Source organism: Mytilus edulis, chromosome 7 (assembly GCF_963676685.1).
Source record: "Mytilus edulis chromosome 7, xbMytEdul2.2, whole genome shotgun sequence".
Lineage (NCBI taxonomy): Eukaryota > Metazoa > Mollusca > Bivalvia > Mytilida > Mytilidae > Mytilus > Mytilus edulis.
This window is the reverse complement of record NC_092350.1, coordinates 33,873,730-33,900,342: the sequence shown is the minus strand read 5'-3', so window position 1 is coordinate 33,900,342 and position 26,613 is coordinate 33,873,730. Positions and strand designations below refer to the sequence as shown.

The 26,613-nt window shown below is 30.7% G+C and overlaps 1 protein-coding gene across 43 annotated transcripts in view; it reads left to right on the top strand.

Annotated features, from left to right (window-relative positions):
• The window catches only part of LOC139481307 (twitchin-like), a 144,571-nt gene that overhangs the window by 16,405 nt on the left and 101,553 nt on the right, over positions 1–26,613 (top strand). For 38 of the 43 annotated variants that reach the window (XM_071264544.1, XM_071264535.1, XM_071264522.1 and 35 more), the window contains exons 4-17: positions 352–500; positions 1,714–1,869; positions 7,307–7,618; positions 10,053–10,065; positions 10,614–10,827; positions 18,058–18,148; positions 19,761–19,823; positions 20,876–21,165; positions 21,785–21,885; positions 23,261–23,474; positions 23,950–24,037; positions 24,585–24,655; positions 25,060–25,303; positions 26,300–26,373. In XM_071264544.1, coding sequence (XP_071120645.1) covers positions 352–500; positions 1,714–1,869; positions 7,307–7,618; positions 10,053–10,065; positions 10,614–10,827; positions 18,058–18,148; positions 19,761–19,823; positions 20,876–21,165; positions 21,785–21,885; positions 23,261–23,474; positions 23,950–24,037; positions 24,585–24,655; positions 25,060–25,303; positions 26,300–26,373 — 2,080 coding nt within the window. The remainder of the gene's footprint in view (positions 1–351; positions 501–1,713; positions 1,870–7,306; positions 7,619–10,052; positions 10,066–10,613; positions 10,828–18,057; positions 18,149–19,760; positions 19,824–20,875; positions 21,166–21,784; positions 21,886–23,260; positions 23,475–23,949; positions 24,038–24,584; positions 24,656–25,059; positions 25,304–26,299; positions 26,374–26,613) is intronic. The other 5 variants (XM_071264539.1, XM_071264513.1, XM_071264537.1 and 2 more) reach the window with 1 other exon arrangement.

Here is a 26,613-nt window from a genome sequence, read left to right as displayed (position 1 = left end):
TCAACAACGAGCAAACCCCAAACAGTATAGTAAGCTTGAAAACCAATGGCTAATGCAGACAAATAACATTAAAGAAAATATAAAAATGGCAGACAGCAACCATTGATAGATCAATGACAGCCACTGGACTGCAGACTCTGGGCTAGTTTTTAATATGTCAATATTTCAAAGGTCCTCACTATGCATGTTATGACATTGTCATTAAAAGATTAATTGCACCATGACCAGTAAGGGATCAGATCACTTTAACTTATAATTTAAGTTTTTCAAATGTTCTTAGGTTCCAAAAGTACATTTTATTCTGAAAAAACTAAAATAATGTTGTCTGTACATGTTTTCTTAATTTTACAGACAAGATGGCATTGCCCCCAATTTTACACAGAAACCATCAACAAGACAAGCTGACAATGGAAAGAAACTATTGTTTGAATGTCAGCTGACAGCAGACCCAGTACCACAGATCTCATGGTTCAGGGATGATCAACAAATCAAAGATGGAGGTAAGAAAGGCTTATCTTAGTCAGGTCATTGTCTCTTTGACACATTCCCCATATCCATTTATTAAGCCAAAAAAATCTTAAAACAAGTGCCAATCTACTGAGTATATCTGTAATCTTTATTCTACAGAACTAATACATTAAACACAACCATAAATACATACTAGAACACACCCGCGAAATCGTGGGCATTTAGAGCGTGATTGAAAGTATATAAACTGTTGTAGAATAAAATTTTGTAAAAGATTTTATGACTGGAGAATTTCAGGAAAGTTATCCACAGTCATAGGTACTTAGGTGTCAGAACAAATTTTTAACCCTCCCCCTTTTTCCAAAGTATTAATTTCAATTATTTTCGTTTTTTTCTGTACATTATGAACATGCATTGTACATATACTATAAATAAAGTGTTTTAACCATTTACTATAAATTCCAAGTTGACTATCCTCTGCGGTCACTGATATATATATATAGAGTGAGACTTTCTATATGATATACCAGTTATGGCCCTGGAAAGTAAATTTACTGTCCACGGTGGTCACTGATATATAATATGACCGCTGTTTACAGTAAACTTGAAATTGATAGTCAATAGCAAATGCACTGTATAGTATACGTATGCATGGTCATATTAGTATACATTGTAAGTATACATGTATGATCATAGTATACATAAACAGTCCTAAACAGAAGTCTTGTCTATAAGGGAAACAATATCCGACCACCTTTATTTTCGTTTTTCTTTTCTCCCAAAATAACCTCAATTGAATAATCATAAGTAAGGATGACAAATGTGACTATGCATGGTACTTATAGGACACAGAGGCATGATGATTAATTTATTGATTTAATAGATATAGGAAGGTGTGGTATGAGTGCCAATGAGACAACTCTCCATCCAAATAACAATTTATAAAAGTAAACCATTATAGGTCAATTTACGACCTTTAACACGGAGCCTTGGCTCACACCCAACAACAAGCTATAAAGGGCCCCAAAATTACCAGTGTAAAACCATTCAAACGGGATAGTATAGATATGAATTTTTGTCAAAGCCTTTCAAAAAAGTCCATATAGGACAATGAGTTGTGAAATGATCAAGTGTTTGAAAGTAAAAGTCAAAACAATAGGGAAGCATATTTACATATTGACTACACTTATTTTGATTTAAGCATTTGTTATGTTTATATTATTTGCATTTTTGTTTTGTTTATAGGTAGAATTAAGATCCAGACAGACCCCAAAGGAAACAACAACTACTTCATAGTATTAGAAATCAATGGTGTTAATGCACAGGATGCTGGAAATTATAGAGTTACTGCTAAAAACGCTCTGGGAGAAAGTAATGCAACAATTAGACTTAATTTTGATAGTAAGTAAAACTAAATTGCATTGTGTTCCTGTGTTGTTGTTATAGAAGTGATCCACTTGAAAAGATAACTTATTTTATATCATTGAATACTGTTCTTGTTATACACAACTATTTCCTTGTTTGGAGATAAGCTTTCAGCCAATAAAGCATATGCATGATCATATTATCATGAACTAGTACTAACATTACATGTGTTAAGATCAATGTACCCAGATTTTTAAAGGAATCCATATGGAAAATTGTTGGAGGAAAGAGTTGACATATTACAATTATGTTTTGTGAGCTCTTTGCTGTAAAATTATCTTAAAGGAACCAGTTTTTAGTAAGTCTGATATTCATAAGATGACAAGATTATTGTTTGTGATCTTTGTACATCTGAATTTCACAGAGTGTTACAGCCAATACCGTTTGTTGACCTTCAGATGTATTTTTTTGAGTAGTTAGATTGTTGTACCTCACAACTCCTTTCATTCATAAGATTTTTTTGCTGTGCATGTACTGATTTTGTGTCAAAGATAGATACCTCATATACTTTGTTTTTCTATTATAAGAGACATAATTCGCCTAAATATATTTGTATTTTGGCTAATCTGACCAACCCTAATTTTAGTACTGATCTGAATACTTTCTTTGTTATTTTTTAACAAGTAGTTTTTGAGTTCTTTCTCTGTTATAACCAGTTAAATATTTCTGTTAAAAGAGGAATCATATTTTGCAGCATATTAATGGAAACACTGATATTTCTTTTTGACATTTGCGTATTGACGAAAGTTTTAGAATATCACTTCATCAGTAATGTCATAGTCCAGGGTATTTTCTTCCAGTACCAGATTAATGGATTTTGTTAGCATCACAGTAAAAGATTTCAAGTTAAATGCAATAAAATTAAATGAAACAAAGAAAGAAATCCTGAATCAATGCCAAGAAACATTAAATTGTCCATGAAATTGCTAAAAATTATTTTTGGTGTTGAAAATTTGAGAAAACAAAGTAGAATTTGGTCATCCATTAATAAATATTTACTTGGCTGAGACAATGACCCATAACTAAATAGTTGCGTGGCTCAGACAATAGTTGCTTACAACCTTAAACTATTTGTTATAGAGATTTATGTTATGTCAGTACATTTTGACATGTTGTTTTATCTAATTTTACATCATTGCTACAAGATTTTTGTAGTAACAACAAGATTTTTAACCTTGTCTTCTCCACAGACTTCTGTAAACAGCATAACACCATGTTTATTTTAGGTATACAGTATCTATACATAAGATTTTATGTAAGCTGTAAACTTATACAACCTAGGGTTACTAGAGATGTAAACACAAACTTAATGATAAATACATGGTACTTAGCTGATAAAAATCAATGAACATAGGTGGTCATGTAATAGTCTGTCATGTCAGTCTTGCTAAATGTACATGTTGACATTTGTACAATCGGCTCTTTACATTGTTCTCAAAATAAGTCTTCGTACTCTTTCGGTTCTTGACATCAGATTTTGTGCTCTTTCGTTTCTTGACATTGTTATAACAATAGGTCTGTGTACTCTTTCGGTTCTTGCCGTTGTTGTAAAAATGGGTCTTTGTACTAAATTGTAGTCTTTCCGTTCTTGGCATCTTCGTAAAAATAGGATTTTGTACTTTTTAAAGAAAGGATAGGATACTGAACAATGGATGTAATTTTGGAAGTGTATTCTGAGAAAAGAAACTCGGGAAAATAAAATCAATATTTAAAATTATTCAACCTGCCAATGCCCTGTTTTTGGGATACGATTGCTTGAAAGCAATCTGTAGACTTATACCGGTGGCTCAAAGCATTGCCCTCACGTCAATCGTTTTATTCTAAACATTAAGGAACATCTCAGATTCTATGATTGTCTTGCTTTAAAAGGTAAAAACAAACAAAGGGATTAAACTTACAGTTTGCTTAAACAACTTTCCTATAATGTTCTTTTCATAATCTTCATGTTTGATAATTCCCTTGACTTATATGCGTGTTTTTAAACAACACGGAAAATCAGAATTAAACAGTATTTATATTTAGTATTTTTATAAATTTAGAAACACGTCAGAGGGAATTCCCAGTTTTAATAAAATGCGAGAGTTCTCTGAATTTCGATAAATCTATTTCTGTCATTTAAGAACTGAAGTGTAGTTTTTCTTATATGTTACCGTTATGAAACTAATATTTGAGATTGTACTTCCATAAAGAAATAGAGAACCATCTAGGTCAATTAATAAACATTTAATATACGTTCTTGCTCCAGGGTTTGTTTTGAAAATTATGCGCATGCGTATAGTTTTCTTGACTTCAAGGGGTTTTAGATTGAATGGTGGCTCTGGATTCTCCACTCAATTAATTAATTTATAACTCATGAGATCTTTTCTATGTGTGTCTGCTATTGAAGGTTAATGTTGTTGCATAATTTTAAATCATATGCATCATTTAAATTAAAATAAATGTAGTCCTCATCGTAGAACAACCCTTCAGGCGAAATGGAGTCTTCCATATTATCGTTTCGAGTTGTCTCCCTTCCGGAAGTAACTTCCGTGAATTCTGAATCAAAACAAGTCGAGTATTAGCTCGTTCTGTCAGTAAACGTCGTATTATATTAAAAACGATCGCATTTTAAACCGATAAATGTGTATGGAAAGGAGTCATGATCACTGACCCAAAGGAAATTAAATATTTAAAGAGTTAGGAATGGGGTTCCTCCTAGAATTAACGTAGGAAAATAGGCGATAAGATACGAAGTGAAATACCTTCTCTCAGTCTGAGTCTCAGTGACTGCTGTGGAAAGTTAACTTGGAATTGATAGTACAAAAATAAAACATAGGCCTGATTACATTGTTCATACACTTTTATCCATGATTGGCTATTTTGTAACTATTTTAAATGTGCAGTTGAATTAGTTTTGAAAATAATATTATCCAGCTACATGTATACATGTGTCAATGAAACAACTGCTATCGTATCCCTCAGAGCAATAGCAATCTGCTCTTTGATTAGATTATTGAATGAGAGTTTTGAACATATATATATATATATGAAAGAATTCAGTCTTTTTCCTGTACAGTATTTCAACAAATGAATATAAATTAATACCTCTTATTTGAACATATTTAGAGAGAAACTATACATGTGCAGTTCCATAAGATAGAAATTGTTAGAAAAGAACTAGCAATATTGAAATACTATTAATTTAAATGTAGAACTCAGACATTAAAACATACACTTACATCATAAGTTTTAATTCAATCAATATGAAAGTAAGTTCTTATCTCCCCATCAGTGTCTGATAACTGGGTCAACTGCATACACATGTACCGTAGTTATTAAATCTGGAAATCTACAGCTGTGTTGGCAAGATTTATATAAAATTCGGCATCAATAACATGAACTAATAGCCAACATGACCAATTTATGGGAACCTTATTTCAAAGTTAAGTAGCTTTGCACCTATCTTTTTTATAACATTCATTGTGACTGGGAGCTCTGAGACTGGGAGCTGTCTTTGGAGTTTTTCATACTTTTTTCCAGTCATTGTATTGTATAATCATGTGATCATTTGATCTCTGACCAATGGTTCTTCACTTTTTAGGCATGTCTTATTGATTTATGGCTTATTGCAACATAAAGCAGTTTCAGCACACATTGGTTAATGTTGCAACAAGAATTACAATTTTAATTTCCTAGAATTGCCAGTTTTCCTTCCAAAGGTCTTTCATTATTTTCTGCAGGCACACTTAATACTTTCATATTAGAAACTGTTCACCATAAAACTCACTTTAAAAGCCAAAAGTCAATCAACCCCCACTCATTTCTTACAATGTAGGTGAGTAGTCTATATTATTGGAAACTAAATACAGTTTACATATTTTAAAATGGTGCATCAGCACTTTTTTTTTGAAATCACTATGTTTTGATATCATTATAATAAGTTATATCTTATGCCAATTTGAGAAAGCTGTAAACCATAACTTACACTACAATTGTAATAGTAACAATAACATTTTGTCATGTTTCTTAACTACTTAAATCATTGAAGAATTTTATCTTTAGGGCAGATGCTCTTAAAACAATCTTTGTTATATTGCCAAATTTTTCTGTTTGAAAGTTGAAGACAGGGATGTATGTTATTAAAGACAGGCGATTTGTTTTTCAGTTGTTCTATTAAGAAAAATGTTGTTTTGTTTACCTTGTATTGAAATACAAGTTTAATCAGAATGCATTTATTTGTATTTGTTTTAACTCTTCTTAACCTTGAATGAACTTGTATTTCAATCAGTTCTTTCGTGCCAAGAATAATATTTAGTTTATAGATGGGAATCTCTCTCTAACTCTTCACTTTCTAATGTAGAACATTATCAGATATCTGTACCATTATCTCAGCAGTATCATCTCTGCATTTGTTGTCTTCAAAGTCTAATAATTATATACAGCATTCAGCAAATTCTGCAATCTTTCATTCCTTTCTTTTGCAAGCTGCTATGATTTTAGAAAAAAAAAATATAATTTGAATATACATTACATTGTACTGTGCATGTATTCACATTTTTTTTTGAATTTATTTGATGAATTTCATGATATCAATGAATTCTTTTGTTCAAAAACAAATAAATATGAAGTTCTTGTAGTAGTCAAGGTAACATTGCCAACTAGCTTCACAAAAAAACAAATTTTAAAACCAAAAAATTTAAGAATGACTTCCAGTATGATTTCATTCAATTCCAAAACATTCCTTTTAATAGCCTTTTAAAAGACAGTGTAATTAATTATTTTGAATCAATATGTAGATCTAATTATTTTGAATCAATAGGTAGATCTAATTATTTTGAATCAATAGGTAGATCTAATTATTTTGAATCAATAGGTAGATCTAATTATTTTGAATCAATAGGTAGATCTAATTATTTTGAATCAATAGGTAGATCTCTCCTGTGATGAATCATAACATAGTCAGTTATACAGCAATGAAATTACGATGAAATTTGGTTGCAGGATAAAAAGTTCATTAATTTTAATTGGTAGACTTAACTAAGATTATCAGGAATTTTAACATTAACCCCATGTCTCTCACTGGATTGTAGTCTTGGTGAACCTGTTGTCTTTAATGTTTATGTTGAACAAATTATTTTTGTTACTCTGTGAGGTAGCCATACATTAGTCATAAAAATATGTTTTTTGCTTATTTCTACATTTTGTGGGCATGCAACCTTTACCAATCAAATCCTTAAAAATGAGTATCCCTCAATTAATATTGATTCCACAGTACTTGAATCTACAGTATTTAAAAAATACATTGTAACCTTATTTTTACTAATGACAGGAAGCATTAATTTACCTCAGATGCTAAATTTAAAATTTTCGTTATTTGATTATTGCATGGTTTTATATATATATATATATATATATCTATGTTTGTTGTCTTTAGGTGATGACAAGGGTAAGCCACAAGGTACCAGACCATCCTTCACAACCAAACCAGCTATTAAACAAGTTGGAGGCAAAATCATATTTGACTGTAAAGTTACCGCTGATCCAAAACCAACTATCACATGGATGAAGGGGACACAAGCCCTTACAGATGGAGGACGTTATAAAATGATTCAAACAGGCGATAAAAACAATTATGATGTTTCCATGGAAATAGACAAACCTGGAAAAGATGATGGCGGAGAATATAAATGTCTCGCCAAAAATAGCTTAGGAGATTCTACAGCTACCATTACTCTTAATTTTGAAGGTATGTTCAAGTTTTAAAAAGGAGATAGAAATGAAAATGGTATATTGTAATGTAATCATTAAAAAACGTGAACAATTATTACTCAATTCCTCACCAAAATGATTACCAGTAGTTCAAATGGAATGGATATAAGCAGTAAAAGTTAAATGTACGGCCTTCAACAGCAAGAAAAACACTTGCTGTATAGTGACTATAGTCAGCTATAGAAGGTCTAGCTTAAATCATGAACATGTAATTTTTATTAAAAAAAAACAAACAAAAAAACTAAATGCCTATTTATACCAATCTTTATCTACAAAAATCAAATAGGACAGGTTTCTGACTTGGGACAGGCACATTAAGAAAACACTGTGCTCAACCATTCCTTAACCTGGCACAGTGGTGTAACAGCACAATAAACTGTAAAAATCAGTTTTAATTGACTGAACTCAAAAAATCTGAAAACAATTTTCATAAAATAATAGACACAAATCTGTTTTCATTCATTTCATATAAAGATGCCTTTCATATATACAAGATATCAATATCATTTTGACATTTTTCTTTTGTCCTTATTACAGCTAAAGGTAAGCTTTGTATATACCAGTATATAAGGAGGTTATATTCTTACATTGTTTAAGTGATTCTATGAATAAGAATGTATTGACAGCCCATTGGTTTGGTTTCTAGTCATCCAGTCTATGCAATAACTTTAGAAGTGTTAACAACATACACTTGTGAAAGTGGGGAAAGAGTAGAAGAAAGAGCCTAAATTGTATGAGGGAGGAATTTGTTTAGAAATTTGATGCAAGGACAAATTGATGATCGAGGGTTAATTAACTTTTAAGGAATGAAGAAGCCTTTTATCTGTATTTAATAACGTGTCTTTTTATCAGGTTACTGTAAATGATATGACCTGATCATTAGACTTTGAAGATGGGATCTAAGTCATTACTTTGATATCTGATAGAAACACTTCAACTTTTATGTAAATAAAACTGTGAGGATAACTAAGTAACCAATTTATGTTTTGGCAGGGAAATTTATAGGCTGTCAGTTCTAAGGTTAATCGGAGATTTGAATATTATGGAAAAATCTTCATCATTTAGAATTTGGTCTGCTTTAACTTATGCATGCTTGCTTTAGTTTTTGAAAATCTGAACATCAAGGCTTAAAACATAAAGCCTTTGAATTTTTGAAAGAAATTTCTGATTTTCTTTCATGTTAAATTAAAAGATGGTTTGAAACTTTTTTTAGCAGAAAAACTGAGATATTAAATTGAAATGTACGCATTTTAGAAGTCATACCACATCTTCTTTTTTTACTTTTACTGCTTTCTTCTTTTCAATTTATTATATTATGCTTGGCCTTAATCCAATTTGTTATAACAGTCCAGATGCAATCAAGTTAAACTGATTTTCTAACAAATAATGTTTGTGTAATCATTAAACAAAATAGCTTATAAATCCTTCAATCTCCATGCTTTCTACTCCTACACAGTTTATTGAGTTAACTCCTCTAAGTTGAAAAAAATTGACATATGCTTTTAAGTTCACTATTATTAAGTTCTTTTTTAACCATTTATTTTTCTACACATGAAGAGAGATTCTTGTAACCAAAAAAAAAAATACTGCAAAAAGCTGTTGAGTCAAATCATATCTTGACACTGGACTTACTGCAAGGCCAGAAAATGATTTTAACTGGTTACACAGATTTCTCCATGCAATTATTTAAGAAATAGTTCTTTCATGCCATGCTCTATGCTCATTTTAACATGGGTAGGCATTATATTTGTTAATATCTTAATACTGAGCAATTTCAATTCTAATGGGAATATTTTGAACTTTTTTACTTCGAAGCGGACCTATAGTAGACGCTCGAAATGTCGCCATTTTGATTTGATGAACAAAAATGTTATAGAAAAATCAATAAAAAAACGAACAGAAACATTTAAACTTACTTGTAGAATGTTTTTATTTAATTTCGTAGCGAACAACAGCAAGAATGATGTCCATTTTGATCTCTGGCGTGGTTCAAAATTCATCTGACGTTGCAATTTCAATTGTGACGTCAATCACGTGCAGCCCATGTTCTATTCGAATTAGAACATGGCTTTGTACCCAAAGCTAAAGAAGAACGTCTTATTAGAATTACCATTTATATTCCTTTTATTTTTTTATTTTTTTAACATTAACATATAACTTCATGTGGTTGATTTTCCCTGTATACCTCCTCTCCTATTTTGAATCAAGATTCCATTTAATTTGTTTTAGAATTATTTCCTTCAATTACAATACATCTTTATTCATTTTATACAGAATTACAATTTTTTTATTTCAGAAGATTTTAGTTGAGTCATTTTAATTTTGTTTGAAGATAATGCTTGAAATATAGCTAATGGATTTTAAAAAGACTTGTATACATTCCTTAATTTTTATTTTTTTTTAATTTACAGGAGCCAAGAAGGGGTAAGTATATGCATACTATACCTATCTTTGTACTTCACATTTCTTATAAAATACCGTGTAAAATTAATTTTGAGATTATTTGATAATGGTGGCGGGTATATTTTAAGTGAACAATATTCTTCAAATACATCAAGTTTCATTAAGATTTATGCCTTTTTCCTTGTTTAAGGTGTGATTTTTTTCTAGACTTTCTTTGAGAAATCTTTAAAAGACGGTAGCTAGTTAAAGATAAATAGCCTTCTTCTGCAAAAGTTTGGCTGTGCACTTTTTAACCTTCCTTGTTATACTGTGAATTCATTATTATTTGTTGGAAACCAATTTTTGTTGATTCCTTGGGTACAGGTGAACATCGAAATTAAATGTTCAACAAATGACAAATTTCCTATTCGCTTGTATGCAGACTTTTGCAAAACCACAAAATCAAATATCCACCATGTCCACAAACATGTAAATTTTCGTTATCCATGAAAATTGGTACCCACAATAATAAATGAATCTTTAGTATTAGAATGACTGGTATATTGTTATGTTTGACTGTCTTCTTACAGACCAGAAGGGAAAGCACCTCAATTCTTGGCTAAACCAGTCATAAAACAAGAGAAAACTAACCTTATAATGACATGTAACTTAGAAGCTAAACCACAGCCAAACATCAAATGGTTCCAGGGAACAACGGAACTCAAAATGGGAGGTCGTTATGACATCAAACTTACACCCTCACCAGGAAAAGCTGATAGCTACACTGCTACACTTAATATTAAGGTATGATACCTTTACCTGAATAGCATGTCAAACTTTTCTCCATGTAAAAAGGGAATGCTTCATATTAGATATGATTTTTTTATGAATTGTAAAATTGAGAGATAGTATCAAACTTGTACTTGAAATTCTAAAAATTCCAATGCAGAAAAAAGTGGAAATCTTGATTTCTGATGCAATGGGGAACATTTGAAAAGTGTTTTTACATATATATTCAAACCACCTGGTATATATCATGAGTGTAGAATTTGCTTTAGTCTAGAATTTTAGTTTATTGAAGAACCTTTTGTCTGATTTAAAAAATTTACTTTAAATTGTAAAAATATTAGAATTCGCTCTCGCCGCGATATAGCCTTTTTGTGCTAATGCAGCATAAAGCAATCAAAAATCAATCATGAGTGAGTGAAGTGGCAACCATATAACTCCCATCCTACCTGATTTGGCTTTTTTTTATTTATTAAGAAGGGCATCTAAATTGTCACTGATTCATGATAGGACATCCAGAAAGGCTACCGGTAAATGAACTATGAATTGTAAGATTGGACATAAATTTTTCAACTCAGTTCTATCGGGGTATATATGAACAGTATGGAGTGCGATTTTTTTTCGTAAGAAAAACAAATGCATAATGAAACCATGACTACAGATGTGACCGAACACAAATGAGTTAATAATAGCTATACAGGTCTAGATTTTGAAAAGTTAACTTCAAGAATAGTCTTTCTTTTTTTAATGTTCCAAGATGTTTGCAAAATATATCTATAAAATCTTTGATAAAAATGTAAAGTTTTTAAACAGTTTAAGTAGTTTAATGGTAAAATACACTTTATACTTATTGGTAATGGTAATTTAGAAACAAAAGAAATATGTGAAAACATTGAAATTGCAAAGATTGATTTATGACATCAACATTATAATATTAAAATAAAATTGATGAGCTAGTTCAAACATGCTATCTGTTTACTTTGTATGTAAATCAAAGAGATGACGGCCATACATCAAAATAAACATGTACCATGTCTTTCTGGGATGAGTTTATTAATTTCATGCATGCTGCAGAGTTCTTTGAACATACATTTAAGCTTTAACAAATCTGCATTCAAAATAACATTAAACAGTATGGTTGTCAATCAAATTCTGTTATTGTTTATACCTACTGCAGGTATTTCCAATATTTTATTACAGAAATATTTGATCCTGCAAAACATGTTCGTCTACTGCTGGGTATTGCAGTATATCATGAGGATAGTCTTAAATTTTCATAATGCTGGCTTAAACAATAAAGTCATATAAAAACGATTTTGAAATATGCAACTTTAATGTTGAAATTTGATGTTGATAGAACTGAGAAAGGAAAAAGCATTCTGATTCCCTGCCAAGATAAACTGATAAGAGTTCGGATACCAGATTCAGATTCAATTTTTCAGTTTCATGAATTTGTTTTGGATCCTTTTATGCTTTTTAAGAAATCATCACTTCTTGGTTGACACAATAAAAATCAATTGCAATGTATAGAAAATTCTTCACAGTATTTGTAAAAAAGAATGTAATATTTTAAGTTTCCTAGAATTCTTACCCTGTAGTTATAAAAGGTTTACATTGTATAAAGCTAAATATGTGTTATATATAAATCTTTTTTCAGTGCATACTAGGGCTGACATGTGCATTGTTTGTGCATGTGTCAAAACACCTGTGAGCAGGTGCTTGAAAATGTGCAGTTCTGGCATTCATACAAGTATCTATAGGGTGCATCCTTAAAAATTTCAACTAAATCAATTTTATGTGTGGTTAATTACTTTATTCGACAAGCACCAGTATACTTAGATTTATTTATTTTAGACAAAAAGTGTAAATTTTAGCTCATCAGACATGTTGTATTGTAATCAAAATTGCTTGTTTGTACAGAACATGAATAACAGTCAAGTTTTTGTCTGTTAACATTGAACAGAATCTACAAAATAATCAAAGTTCTTAATTAGTTGTAGTCAAAAATGTACGAGCCTCCTAATCCAATATATTATGTTGGCATTAATGTTATCAAATGTTTACAAGTTTTAGGTGTGTTTGAATATTTTGAGTTATTTTTGTAGTTTAAACATTTACTTAAGTTAAGTGTCATTAATTTTTTTCTCAAGTGCAAATATTTTTTGTATGAATTAGTGGGCATTAAGAAAGTATTTTGGTTAAATTCAATGGCCAAAGCATATTATATGCAGGATGCAATATATATACTCATAAAAGAGAAATTATTTTCATATCATTTAATTATTTATTCACCTGTTTTCTGCCTTGGAAGATGTACATTAAGTATGAACATGAATTTTCTTGTTAAATGATAAAATTTATTATTTTAGTTTTTCACTTTATATTACCTGGTAGACAAAACACCTGTTGTTCGATAGTATCTTTTATGGTCAAGTTTTTAACACTGAACTGAATTAAAAAACTGCCTTACTTTGCTTACATCAACTTCTTTGACATTTGGTGGATAATTGTCTCATTGACGATCATACCACACTCCTTATTTTTATATTGAATATTTCTCAAATGGGTGGTATATACATGTTTATATTTAAACATATAATCTAAATTAAGCATTCTTATCGGGGAAAACATAAAGGTTTCATATGATAGATTTGTCCTTATTCACCTGGCAATTTTTGCCACTTTTTTTTTGCTTTGAAGTAAATCACAAGCACAATAGCCTTAGTGTATAACCTTGACCTTGGTATATCTTGCACTGTCCATATCTGTAACTGATTAGTGTAGAAATGTACATTAATACACCCACTAATTATTTCAATATGTTTTATCAATAAGAAGTAATTTGTAGCAGTAAATATAATTCCTCTGGTAGATGGCGTAAGGGATAACATTTCATTATGTTAGCTTGCAGAATCTTTTTTTGGAAATAAGAGGATTGGGGGTAGGCAGGAGATCTAACCATTATATTCTACTCAAAGAATTCCTCTGTTAATGATTAATTAGATGGAAAATAGCTTAATAATGAACAAGTGGTTTCTTGAATTATTTTACAATTGAACTACAATCATGTACATAGTCTTTTAATAGATTTTATTGACAATGATTTGGTTTGTAATTCACTATTCTATTCCAATAAGCTTCAAACATTTTGTGAAATGAGTGACCTCTACAAGAGGAGAAATATATGTTTATTGATTTTAAGTAACTGTTTTGTCTTAGTCTCTAGTTGAGACAAGATAGTGATCCTATATATTTGTATATCGGAATATGACTGGCCATCCATCCATCTGTCTGCTTGCCCATATGCATTGTTTGCTAATGAATGGATGAATATCATAAAGGAATATAATCTTGGTCCCATGGGTTAAAGGGGAGATCATAAAACTTCAGTATTGCAATATGCAGTATTCATATGGCTGGGAAATCCTTTTGGTGTCAGACCACCAATTACTCCCTCCAATTTAGAACGTATGTAAAAGTAGTCCTACTTTGACACAAAATAGTGCTTTTGATGTCATTGTTTACCTAAACTAACCCACAAATTTGCAGAAATGAAACTTTTGGTGAAAGGGAAATATATTTAGACCATTTTGAGCCAAAATTCACTTATCTATGAGTTTTCATTAAAAATTCAGGATTAATGCGCTACATAGTACGCTAATTTAAGATTTCCAGAAAACCGGGAGTTATTTTGGTAGTACCTGTCTTTTCAAGATCAGAAATTTGTTACAAGACTTTAAACATTGGTTGAAAATTGGCATGTAGAAAGGTGACACATGTACAATTCAGGATATACCTGGTTTCCTTGAAGTTAAACTTAAGGTAAAATATTTAGAAAGCTGTGAAAATTGCAAAATTTGGTTGAACAGATAGGGATTTTTAATTGGTGGTCTGACACCTTTTGTGAGTTCACTTGCAGTTCTAGTTTAGAAACGGAATGTTTCCCTATTAAAATTATTATCCCAGCAAAAATATTGAATAAAATGAGGGGAATTAGGAAACCACTGGTTGGATATAAAGATTTGAAATAAAAAATTTGAATAAATAGTTAATTCAAATGAGAACTATTTTGGTACTGAAAAAAATTGATGACAAAGTGTTCTTGTTATAAGACTCTCTACATTTTATGTTTTTTATATAACGACCCTGCATTCCCGAGGTATCCACTTTATGAACTCTACCGTACTACAGATTCACCAGGCGTTGGTTCACTTTCGTTTGTAATCAATATTTTAGTATAAAATCCTGTATTTTAAGATCAGGATCAATATTCAATGTTTATAAGAATCAGAGATGGTAAAAATTATGCTTTGAAGAAAGATTCCATTATGATAAAATCTTTTATAAAATTCAAATAGAAATGTAAAGCAAAGATTACATATTAAAGTTAAATACATTATAAACATATGTTATAGAAAGAGATATTTTAAATCCAAACTTTACAAATAGAATTTCTCCTAGATTAAATCTAATATGCTGCCAGGAGAGATGTTCTGTTCTATGTAATAAAAGAAAAATTAAATATTGAAAATTAGACAAAGATAGCGCAGCACTCACTATACTTCAGTACCAAAAAGTCATTAAAGTAATAGAAAAGTACATGGTTATGCAACTTAAGAGATATGGTATAGAGAAAGCATATGGATATCAAATCAATTTTGTGGAATCTTCAGTTTTCTCATTATCTCTGAGATGTTTCTTTACGCTTCACTGAATCTTTCCAAAACTAATGATGGGTTGATGCCAAGGGTGTTTTGTTTCTTATGTTATCAGTAATGTTAAATCTTTAGATCTAGTATGATGCACGGACACTTTATGCATTGAGATTTTTGATTTTAAGCCGTCTTCCCTAATTTCACTTGATATAATTTAAAGGAAATTATTTTGACCAGCAGATTGTATGCCATACAAGAATTTAACAGTACCCCCTTTTAGAACCTCTTTTTTTCATTATATTTTTGTGCAGGTAAATGTTAGGTATAGAACATATGTTTTACATGCCAGGTGTGAAGTTTTCAAGATATCAACATCATCAGAACTGTTTTTAAAACAAAAAGTATCTGTCAAATGCCTGTTATAATTATTTCCTGCTTATCCCAGAACACTTATTGTTTAAGTTTTACATAAATATTATCTCAGAATATGGTTTTTATAAACTAATTCTTAATTTATCTTTAGAATCTATTTGTAGCTGGTATATAATGCATATATGCCAACTCTTTTTTTTTCCTTGTTAGATAATTGATTTTAAAGTCATTAACTTTGAGATGAAAAACAACATATTTTCGTGTTTTTTTGTGTTAGTGACTCCGATAACCTAATACAAAGATAGAAAAAAGAAGAAAATACACATATTTTTTAGTTTGTGTCTTGTCTATTTGATGTTATACTGCACATCTTTTATTCACATGTATATCAAATATTATCAAAATAAATCCTGAAGTTGTGAGTTTTAACATGCTTATGACAAGGTATATATGACTCCATTTATTTAAAATTGACTAGGATTACCAGTTAACCTGAAGGTCATAGGTTGTCTTTCTGTACTCAAGCTCCTACCAGCAATAAAAACTGGTTGTGATCTAGCCAATATTGCTGAAAGTGGGGTTTAACTTTAACACCAACAATATCACTCAATAAGTTACTCAAAATCAAAGCAAATACCATATTACTAGGTCAACCAATGATCTTGACTAATGTTTATTTCTCTGTTGATAAATAATGCAGTTTGAATACTATTTATATTTCTTTTTCATTTATTCCTCCTGGCATCTCATTTAGAACAAAACGAATTAAGATGATTAGGTACATGATACTGCCATGTACATACAGCGTTACTAAATATGGTTAAATCTCTTGTCAGAAACGATATGATTTTATAACTCAGTAGTTCTGGCATCAAGGCAAGAATATGTTGCATTGAGTAAAATTTTCTGTTGGTATAGACAGTGCCTAATTGTTTTGTCAGCTATAAAAATACAATTGCCAAGGTGAAAGCAAGAATATATTTACCAAAATATCAGAATTATTCAGTTCTTACATAATTCTTATTACATTTGAAGTATTATTGGCAGTAAATTCTAAATAAGTTGCTCCCTAAGTACCCTTTAATCTTATCATTACATTTATCTTTATTGAGAAAACTTGAATTTGATCATAAAATGTCATAATATTTAAGTATGCTTTGTATACTCTTTTTCCAAAATTTATTGACTTTTTATAAAAATTTGTATAAATCATGAAATATCAATTTGTTCATTGGACTCATTAAAGAAAAGTTTTGGGCCTTTTTTTGTCACGAAATGCCACAAACTGTCGGAAGATATTAAAAAGAGTCTGAAGTCTCGTGACCTATACCTTTTTTCTGTCTGCAGCAAAAGTAGTGTTTGTGTATGTTGAAGACCGTATCTTGACCAATAATGGTTTACTTTTATAGATTTTGACTTGGATGGAGAGTTGTCTCATTAGCACTCATACCACATCTTCCTATATCTATTCACAAATACACTTACCAGTTTACTTTTATTGTTAATTAAAGATAGGATATCTTATGAACAAGGAATGTGTGTTTAGATTTAACCCTGTTACCTAGAAAGAGCAGATAAAAGTTCATTGGCTTTTCATTTCATTGAAAATTACATGGCGTAAATTGCTCTTGTTTCTTTATTTAGATTTCTACTGTTATTTATGAACAAATGTTTTGGCTGCTCGATATCTTTATAAGTTTATTTTTAACATTTTAGAGAATGGACATTTAATGCAGATTTTTTTTATAAACAGCTTTTTTTATAGTTTAAGTATGAATACCATATTCAGTGATAAGATCACGCAAAGTTTTGTGAAATTTAAAAATCATGTTAATTACAGTAAATCTAAATACTTAGATATGAATTAAAAGGTGCTTGTCCATGTTGTAATAAAATCTACATCATAGGTAAATTTAATAATAACTTATATTCCAGCCTGCTATAGAGATGACCTCTATAAAGTTGAAACCAGTCTTGTGAGTTCACCCTCTTCTGGTCCTACTACAGTAATAACTATGTATTTTGAACCTCAATTTAATGGTCATTTCTCGTTCTCTGGTCCTGAGGGTGACCATCATATACTGATTTAAATGTATTAGTAGGTTTGGGAACTTTCTACAGAATTTCCTTTTCCAAAATAATTACCCCAAGTGCTGTCATGTAAAATTATGAACATACAAAAGTGTATTAAAATCAAGATAATTTACCTCTTTTTTTACAGGACCCCAAACCAACTGATGGAGGATCATTTAAGTGCACAGCTAGCAATGACTTTGGAGAGTCTAATGCAAACATCACTCTTAACTTCCAAGGTACAAACAACAAAACTTTTGATATATTTTGAATTGCCTAGTAAATTGCATTTATTTTTTAATTTACTGTAGAATCAATCGTAGATATGTATGTAAACTTGTAGGTAGAAGTAATAAACAGTTTTTCTAGATGAATAATTAAACATTTAGATATTTGTATTTGCTAATTGACAAATTACTTAAATGTGGATACAATTTCTTATTACATCATTGTTACATAACCACTATATGATAAAAGTGGAAACCAATTATATGGTCTGTTAACTGAAATCATGAAACAAAAAGTAACACTTTGAAGCTGATTTAATGATGTAATAAATGTATTTCTAATGTCATAACATTCAATAACCAGGTTTTATGTACTTTCATTTTCAAATTAGACCAGTCTACTTTCATTTTCTGCATAATTAATGTACTGTGGAATCATCAATTTCGTGGGCACCAATTTTAATGGAAAGTATAAACCTTGCATTTTTGTTGATCTGCCAAAGTCTGGATACAACTGAATAGAAATTTGTATTTCTTTGAACATTTAGATTTATAGTTCACCTGTACCCATGAAACCCATGAAAATTGGTATCCAACGAAAAATGATGAATCCACCGTATTAAATTGTTTTAAAAGAAATAATTTAGTCCATGCATGCACTTAATTAATTGACACAAACAAATAAAATATCAGCATGTATTTACAGTAGACAAACTTCTACTGTATTAGAACAAATGTGTCAGCTTAGTTTTAGATAAATTTGATCAATCATCAAAACCTAAACAATGTGCAAATGTGCATATATATGTAGGACTCTAAAGTGCGATGGGGACGCTAAAATGCGATGGTCACGCTAAAGTACGATGGTTTGATACGCTAAAGTGCGTTTTTACTGCAAATACATGCAACGACGTTAGCAACGTTCGACAGCATTATGACGAGAATGTTTGTCCAGATTAAGGATTTTTATTACAAGAGAAAAGAAAGACAAGAAGAGAAAAACAAATGATCATGCACAATCTGGAATTTTTGGTCGTTGCTGGAAGAGGTTAACTTAATTTGTGAAATTGTAGAAATAACTTTAATCAAAACAGTCACTTTCTAATTGAATTATTCAATACAAAAAAAAATACTATATGGTTTGTTATTTCTGTTAAATAATAAATATACGTCAATTAGACAGCAACCTAACAAACAGATGTGTATATGATTGTCAATACGACAACTATCTATCTTCGACCTAATGTCATTGAAATGTGCAACTTTAAGTATGACCTTTAACACGGGGCATTGTCTTATAACATCTTATTTTATAGCGTAGACCATCGCACTTTAGCGTAGACCATCGTACTTTAGCGTGACCATCGCACTTTAGAGTACCATCGCACTTTAGAGTCCTACATATATATATATATTTGGCTTGCCATATTTTATCATTGGGAACTGATAGTTGGTCATGCTTATGATATTATTACCAACTGTGACTGAATTTTATAGCTTTTAAACTTTTTACTTCCTCAGTGGATTAAATATGGCAGAGCACATAAAATGTATCAAAAATATAACCATCCCCAATATATATATACCATTGATATCATGATTTTAATTGTTTTCTTATTTGCAGTTGTTAAGAAAATTTTCGTTATTCAAGTATTTAGATACGAAAATTTTCATCTTGGTGAAAATGGTGAGACAATTTGTTGTGACTAACCTACCAGAATGCATCTGTCATTCTGATCAATGTGCCTATATAAAACCTGTCATCTTTTCAAACTGTCACATGTCGCCCAATATTTTTCTCCATTTACCCAAATGATATTGAAAATATAGACACTTAGAGCCAAAAAAGCTGAATTAATCAAATTCCTGGTACAGAGTTTATTTGATTTAGAAATTGAAGTAAAAGCTCAAAATTAAAGAGAATTTTTATTTCTATCTTTATTTATGGTTTAAAAAAGCCTAGAAATACTCCAATCAGGTCAAGTGCATCATAGAATTTGGACACATGTGACAGTTTGCTCATCCTGATTATTTTAAGTTATAAACCATTTACTCCTATTTCTGCTAGTAGAATAGCATTTTTTGTTTCGAAGATTATCACCATATCCTGTTTACATCTTCATTATACACGATTTTAGTCCCATCCAACCTTGTCAAATTTATTACATGGCCTATTTACCTAAAATGTTTGAACCTTATTGAGAACCAATTCATCACACGAGTATCCTGTACCTCCATTTTAGAAGTGATAGTTTGATTTCACTGCTCAACAAACCAAACTATAAGGAAAATATTGTTTTCAATGCATCTTTAATGAAAAAAATAGCTTTTGATAGTACATGTATTTCATATTTTAGTTTTGCTGATTATTTTTGGCTTTATTTGTTTCATTTATTTGTTAACAAACATACCAGAGCCTTCATTCTTGTATGGCTTTGCAAAATAATGTTCATCATTTTATTTGACATAAAAAATTGATAAATTCATTCGTTTATTTCAGGATTAAAGGTATACATAAGCTCAAACTTGAATTGAGGACTTGAAACTTACTTACAAGTCTGTTTAATCATTTTGAAATAGCAGACTTCAATTTCTAATGATCATGGTATAGTTACCATTTGAAGATAAATACATGCCCTAAACAATCACTTCAGGTTTGAGCATCTAGTATTATATTCAGTATTTTCAAGTGATTCACACTGACAGCTACTGGAATTCTATTCCTTATTTACTTTTAAGGTGCTGAACAAAAGGATAAACCATCTGAAGACCAGGAAAAACCTGCAGCACCAAAACCAGCTGAAGAAAAACCTGCACCAGCAAAACCAGCAGGAACTGCTCCAACTTTTACAGAAAAACCAGTTATCAAACAAGAAGGAAAGAACTTGATTGTACATTGTAAATGTAAAGCTAACCCTAAACCTACCTTTTCATGGTATAAAAGTGGCCTCCCTTTGAAAGAGACATTCAGAATCAAAACCAGAGTGGATGGAAAGGGAGATGACTATGATACATTTTTAGATCTCATTGTAAGTATTTGTTATCTCCCCTTATGTATTTAGTAATTCTTGATTGGGACTTTTCAGTAATAAAAGTCATACTTATTGAAGCCATGGTAAAGAATTGTATTAAATCATTATAATAAATGGTTGTTATTACCATCAAGTTGAAGTACATCTGGTTGATACATACATATTAGCATTTGACAGTGCTGTCTTGACACTAAATCCATTGGTTGTGTACTGACACCATTACATGGACATGTTAGTTAATTTTGAACCTAGCTGGACATTTTTTTTCCATTTACAATATTATTCCCTTTTACAATAGACTGTGTATTATTTCAAATGAGATTTTATTAGAAAGTTAAATAACAAAAATACCGAATTCTGAGAAAAATTCAAAGTGGAAAGTCAGTAATCAAATGGCAAAATCAAATGATAAAACACATCATGGACATCTGTCATATACCTGACTTCATACTGGCATTTTCTTATGTAGAAAATGGTGGATTAAACCTGGGTTATAGCTAGCTAGGAGATAGCAGTGAAATACAATTTTTTCTCCATCCAAGAATATTGTTACCCATGAACAAATATGAATCTTTGTTTCATAATGTGAATTACATTATGCTGTTCTTCATTTCAGAATGTCACTAAGAATGATGCAGCTGAATATAAAGTTGTAGCTAAGAATGCACATGGAGAAGGGAATGCTACCATCACTGTTAATATGGATGAACCTCCTAAGTAAGTTTGGCAAATTCTGATAGCAAAGTCTGTTCAATACCAGACTATAGCAAAGTCTGTTCAATACCAGACTTAAGTCATTCTGGATTCACTATTTATTATACATTTAATATGAGGCAGGCATTACCTGTAAATGGGGACGAAGTCTGTATGAATTATTTTTTTGTAACTTAAATATTTGTTTAAAAAAAAAGAAACGGAAATACCGTAACATTTCCGATTTTGGTTCTGTTGTTAGGGATTTAGTTGTGACGTTATTTAAATTATGACGTCATATGCAATGTAAACAAAGAAACGCTATCATCAGGTAACGTTTTTTCATATCAAGGAATTATTAAAAATGAAATTGGTATTGCTCGTTCCTCCTATTTTATACTAGACTGATAAATATATATTTTACTCAAAGTTTCATACAAACGAGACCGGAAAAAGGAAGTACATTGTACATTTCTGCGCAGGTCCGGGATTTCAAAACACGACAAAAAAAATTTGAATGATTTTGAGTTCATTAGTACAATGAAAAATTCGGGAAATTTTCCCGTATTTTTTTTTTATTGAATTTTCTACTGTTATTGGGGACTCCGTCCCCATATAATAATACACAACATTAAACTGAAAATTACACTTCATAATTTTTTTGTCAAAAGCATTTTCCTGGATAACCCTTAATCAAAAACACAACACAAAAAATTTAATTTTTAAAAGCTAGGGATGTATAAAAACAGAAATAATAGCAGTTTTATGAGCAAAAGAGATCTTAAAAGAATTGCTGAATCCATTTAAACTTAACTTTGCCTGATTAAGTTGGAACCTTAGTAACTTAACAATTTGTTGATTTATTAACATGGAATTTCAGAATTGTCTGATATAAATCATGTCATTTCAGAAGCACTCATTGATATGTGTTTTATTAACCCTTAATTGAATGTAAAACATAAATGTATAACTTATGTTGGTTTTATAATTTTGGTAGATTACTGCAACTAATCAGAAAACATGTTCTGTGAAAAACTGATTTTAATAATAAAATATGCTTCCAAAATAGCAAATTATGTTTTTTTTTACCAATTGCTACTCAATTATTCATCACTCAGTTCTGTCAATTAATTCCACTAAAAATGATTTTTGTTATGTCTACTGTAAAAATATAAACCAAGGAAATATTCCTGCTGGACAAAGGGAGATAATCAAATCTTCTTCAGATATTTCAGACCTGCATTCATTTTAAGATTCTTTTTATCATTTAATTTAAATCAGTAAGAGCCAATGACAGTTGTTGAAGCTTTATAAGGTTATGACATGTACACTAATTTAGATGCCGGTTAAAGGTATGGTTAAACTGCTATGATTTTTTTTTGTTCTTAATTTTTTTCAGAGCTGCTGAGCCACCACCCCAGTTCCAAGGTGTACCACAAGTTACATTGGAAGAAGGAGGGAAAAGATTATGCATTACACAAAAAGTTAAATGTAAGACCAAACCAACAGCCATGTGGTACTTCTTGAATAAGCCAATCAAACATGGTGGAAAATATTTCCTTGAAATATCTCAAGATAGAGATTGCTACAATATTGTGTGTGAAGTTTTAAATGTAAGTAGTGTATACCCAATACAGCATTATCTCTATTTGTCTCCTATTACTGAACATCATATAGGTTCCCCTAAAATTTTGACATATCACTTACACCACAATGGAAAAGTGATTGTCAATAGTTCAAGCGGTCTCTGCCGCAGATTTACAAATAGCAATAAGGTGTATTGTTTATTATTTGAATTATCCACACATTAAGTAAACAGATTTTTACCTAAGGAATCTCTACCCTTACTGACCAAATGATAGCTAGAAAGACGAGTGACCAGGATGTACATTCAAAAGTTCTCTCAACTTTAGTATGATATATACAAGAAGGTCTGTTCAGGCTTAATATCAGTTTGATGATATGAATAGAATTTAATCAGTATGCTAAAGAATAAATCATTGTTAAATTTGTGAAATTATTTTTTTTTAGAATAGTGAATCCATTAGTTTAATGTTTATCAATATATTTTGCAATTTTCCACTTCAGCCAAAAGATTTAGACTCTGGTGAATACAAGTTTAGCATTAAAACACCTGGAGGAGAAGGATCAGGGTCAGCTAGAGTTGACCTCAAAGGTTTGTGTTAATTGTCTTCTTTGTGAGAAGTTTGTATATATGAAGGATCAGGGTTGTTCCATTAAAACATATACAGGATTCAGAGAAGGCACTTTTAATCAACACTATAAATGAGTGAATGTCTCATTTTCCAAATGCGCTTTGTGGTTACTGTGCATTTTTATTGGAACAGTCCTGTCCATTGGAAATATGTGGTTGAGACATGGTTCAGACAAAAACTGAAAAGTAAAGGTTGTCTTATGATATATTTTTTTTTAATGGAACAGGTTATTGGGCTAATAGACAAATCCATATGATTGACTGAATTTTTTAAAGATAAAATAAGATTTGGTTACATTTATTTGTACTGAAATAAGATATTGAATCCAAAACAGGAGATCGTAATAAAAATGTAATTGGTTATTTGTGTCAATCATTAATAAAAGTATAAAGAATCTTAATCACCAATTATCTTGAAGAAACAATTATTATTCAAAAAACATCACTGAGAAATATTTTTGGATGACTTATTTTGTTTGAATAAAAATTTGTCTTATTTTAATTTCAGCATTAATGGCTCCTAAACCCAAAGTACCTAAAGGATCACCACCATCATTTACTCAAAAGTTGGTTCCAACGGTAAGTATGTTTTACAATACAACTATTATATTATGCACATGATATCAGCATTACACATTTGAAACATCATGACAATTTTGAGACAAGTCATCTCTATAAAGTTGAAACATATAACTTTCACAACTATAACATTTTGTATAATTTTATTTGAGCTCATAGACATCTTTCACAAGCAAAAGTGAAATCATCATACCGACCATGCAAGGGCTGTATAGCCAGTCAAGGTTGTTAAAAACTTCCATATATAAATCATTATACACATAGACTGACACACCAAACAATCATCAACAAAATCAGGTTTTGTACAACCTAATGCTATACTGTCATTTTATATAGAACAAAACAATGAAGAAACTCTGGCAGATGACATTTTTTTCATATTTTTGCTTTTTTTGTGTACATAGGAAGTACTTGATGGTGATGCATGTGACTTGATTGCCAAAGTTGCTGGGAATGAACCTATTGAGGTTGTGTGGTCAAAGGATGGAGATAAACTTAAGCATAGCAAAGATTGTCAAATCACATTCAAAGACAATGTTTGTCGTCTGTATATCCCAGAAGTTTACCCAGATGATGGCGGCAAATATCAAATTGACCTTGAAAATGACTTTGGAAAAGCAATGACATCAGCTACTCTTAATGTCAGTGGTGAGTTTTATTGGTGCTTATATCAGGGTTTTTGAGCAATCACTTTAGAGTGTAAGATGCGATGCATTCACTCAGCTTACAAACTTTGGTTTCCACTGCCTTTCTGAAAACCTTATGTGAACGTGAATTAGAGGCAAAAGTCATATAACGAAATATCATTTTATTTAAAAGAAGAATCAAATCAAAGTTAAAAAAAGAGAAACTGAGGGAATCACATGAACTTTTAAAGGATCAAGACTGGTTGTCTGGACAGGATAAGAGTCTCCTCCTTTGTTTGAATCACGGGCAATGGGAATCGGTTCTCAGTCAACTCATAAGTTAAAAATAAATTGTCAACACTATGGCTAAAAAAAAATAAAAAATAAACAAACAAACAAAATAAACAAAACATAGAAAACTAAAGACTGAGCAGCATGAACCTCAACAAAAATTGGAGGTGATCTAAGATGCTCTGAAATAAGCAGATCCTGATCCACATGTGGCACCTGTTGTTAGTTACAAAAAGTGCCTATTTGGATGTAAAGAAAGTGTTGATGTTGGATAGAAATTATAAGAATATTCTTTATCATCTCACTTATAATGCCCAGCCTACAATAGAAGAGGGGCATTATGTTTTCTGGTCTGTGCGTCTGTTCGTTGGTTTGTTCTGTCCGTCCGTTGATTTGTTTGTCTGTCCATCTATTCAATCGGCCTCTGTCCCATTCAGGTTAAAGATTTTGGTCAAGGTAGTTTCTGACGAAGTTTAAGTCAGATCAGCTTGAAACTTAGTACACATGTTCCCTATGATATGATCTTTCTAATTTTAATGCCAAATTAAAGTAGTTTTCACGATCCACTGAACATAAAAATTGAGTGCAAGTGGGGTATCCATGTTCTATGGACACATTCTTTTTTATATTAACTTAATGAGGAACTGCATCATAGGTTGTGTTTTCTTTAAAGTTTTGTTTTGAATACTTGTAAAAGAATTGAATACATTGAATTTATCTTCCACAGAAAACCCTGACATGGCATTGCCAGAAGTTACTCCTATGTTAGGTGATGATCCCACAGGAAAAGTTGTAGAACAGGTACGTTACAAGATTGATTTTTCAGAAAAAAAGGGAGATAACCCTCTTCCAATTTAAATGAACACATATTTAAGTTTTATGAAAATTGAACCAGCTAGATCAACAGAAAATACATGTATCTTAAAGCTAGGTCAGGAAATATATACAGGTTACTTTAAACTTCTGAATGGCTGATACATAAAAGAAGAATAATCCACTTGCAACATTTAAAAAAAAAATTTGACTGGAAGTAATAATTGT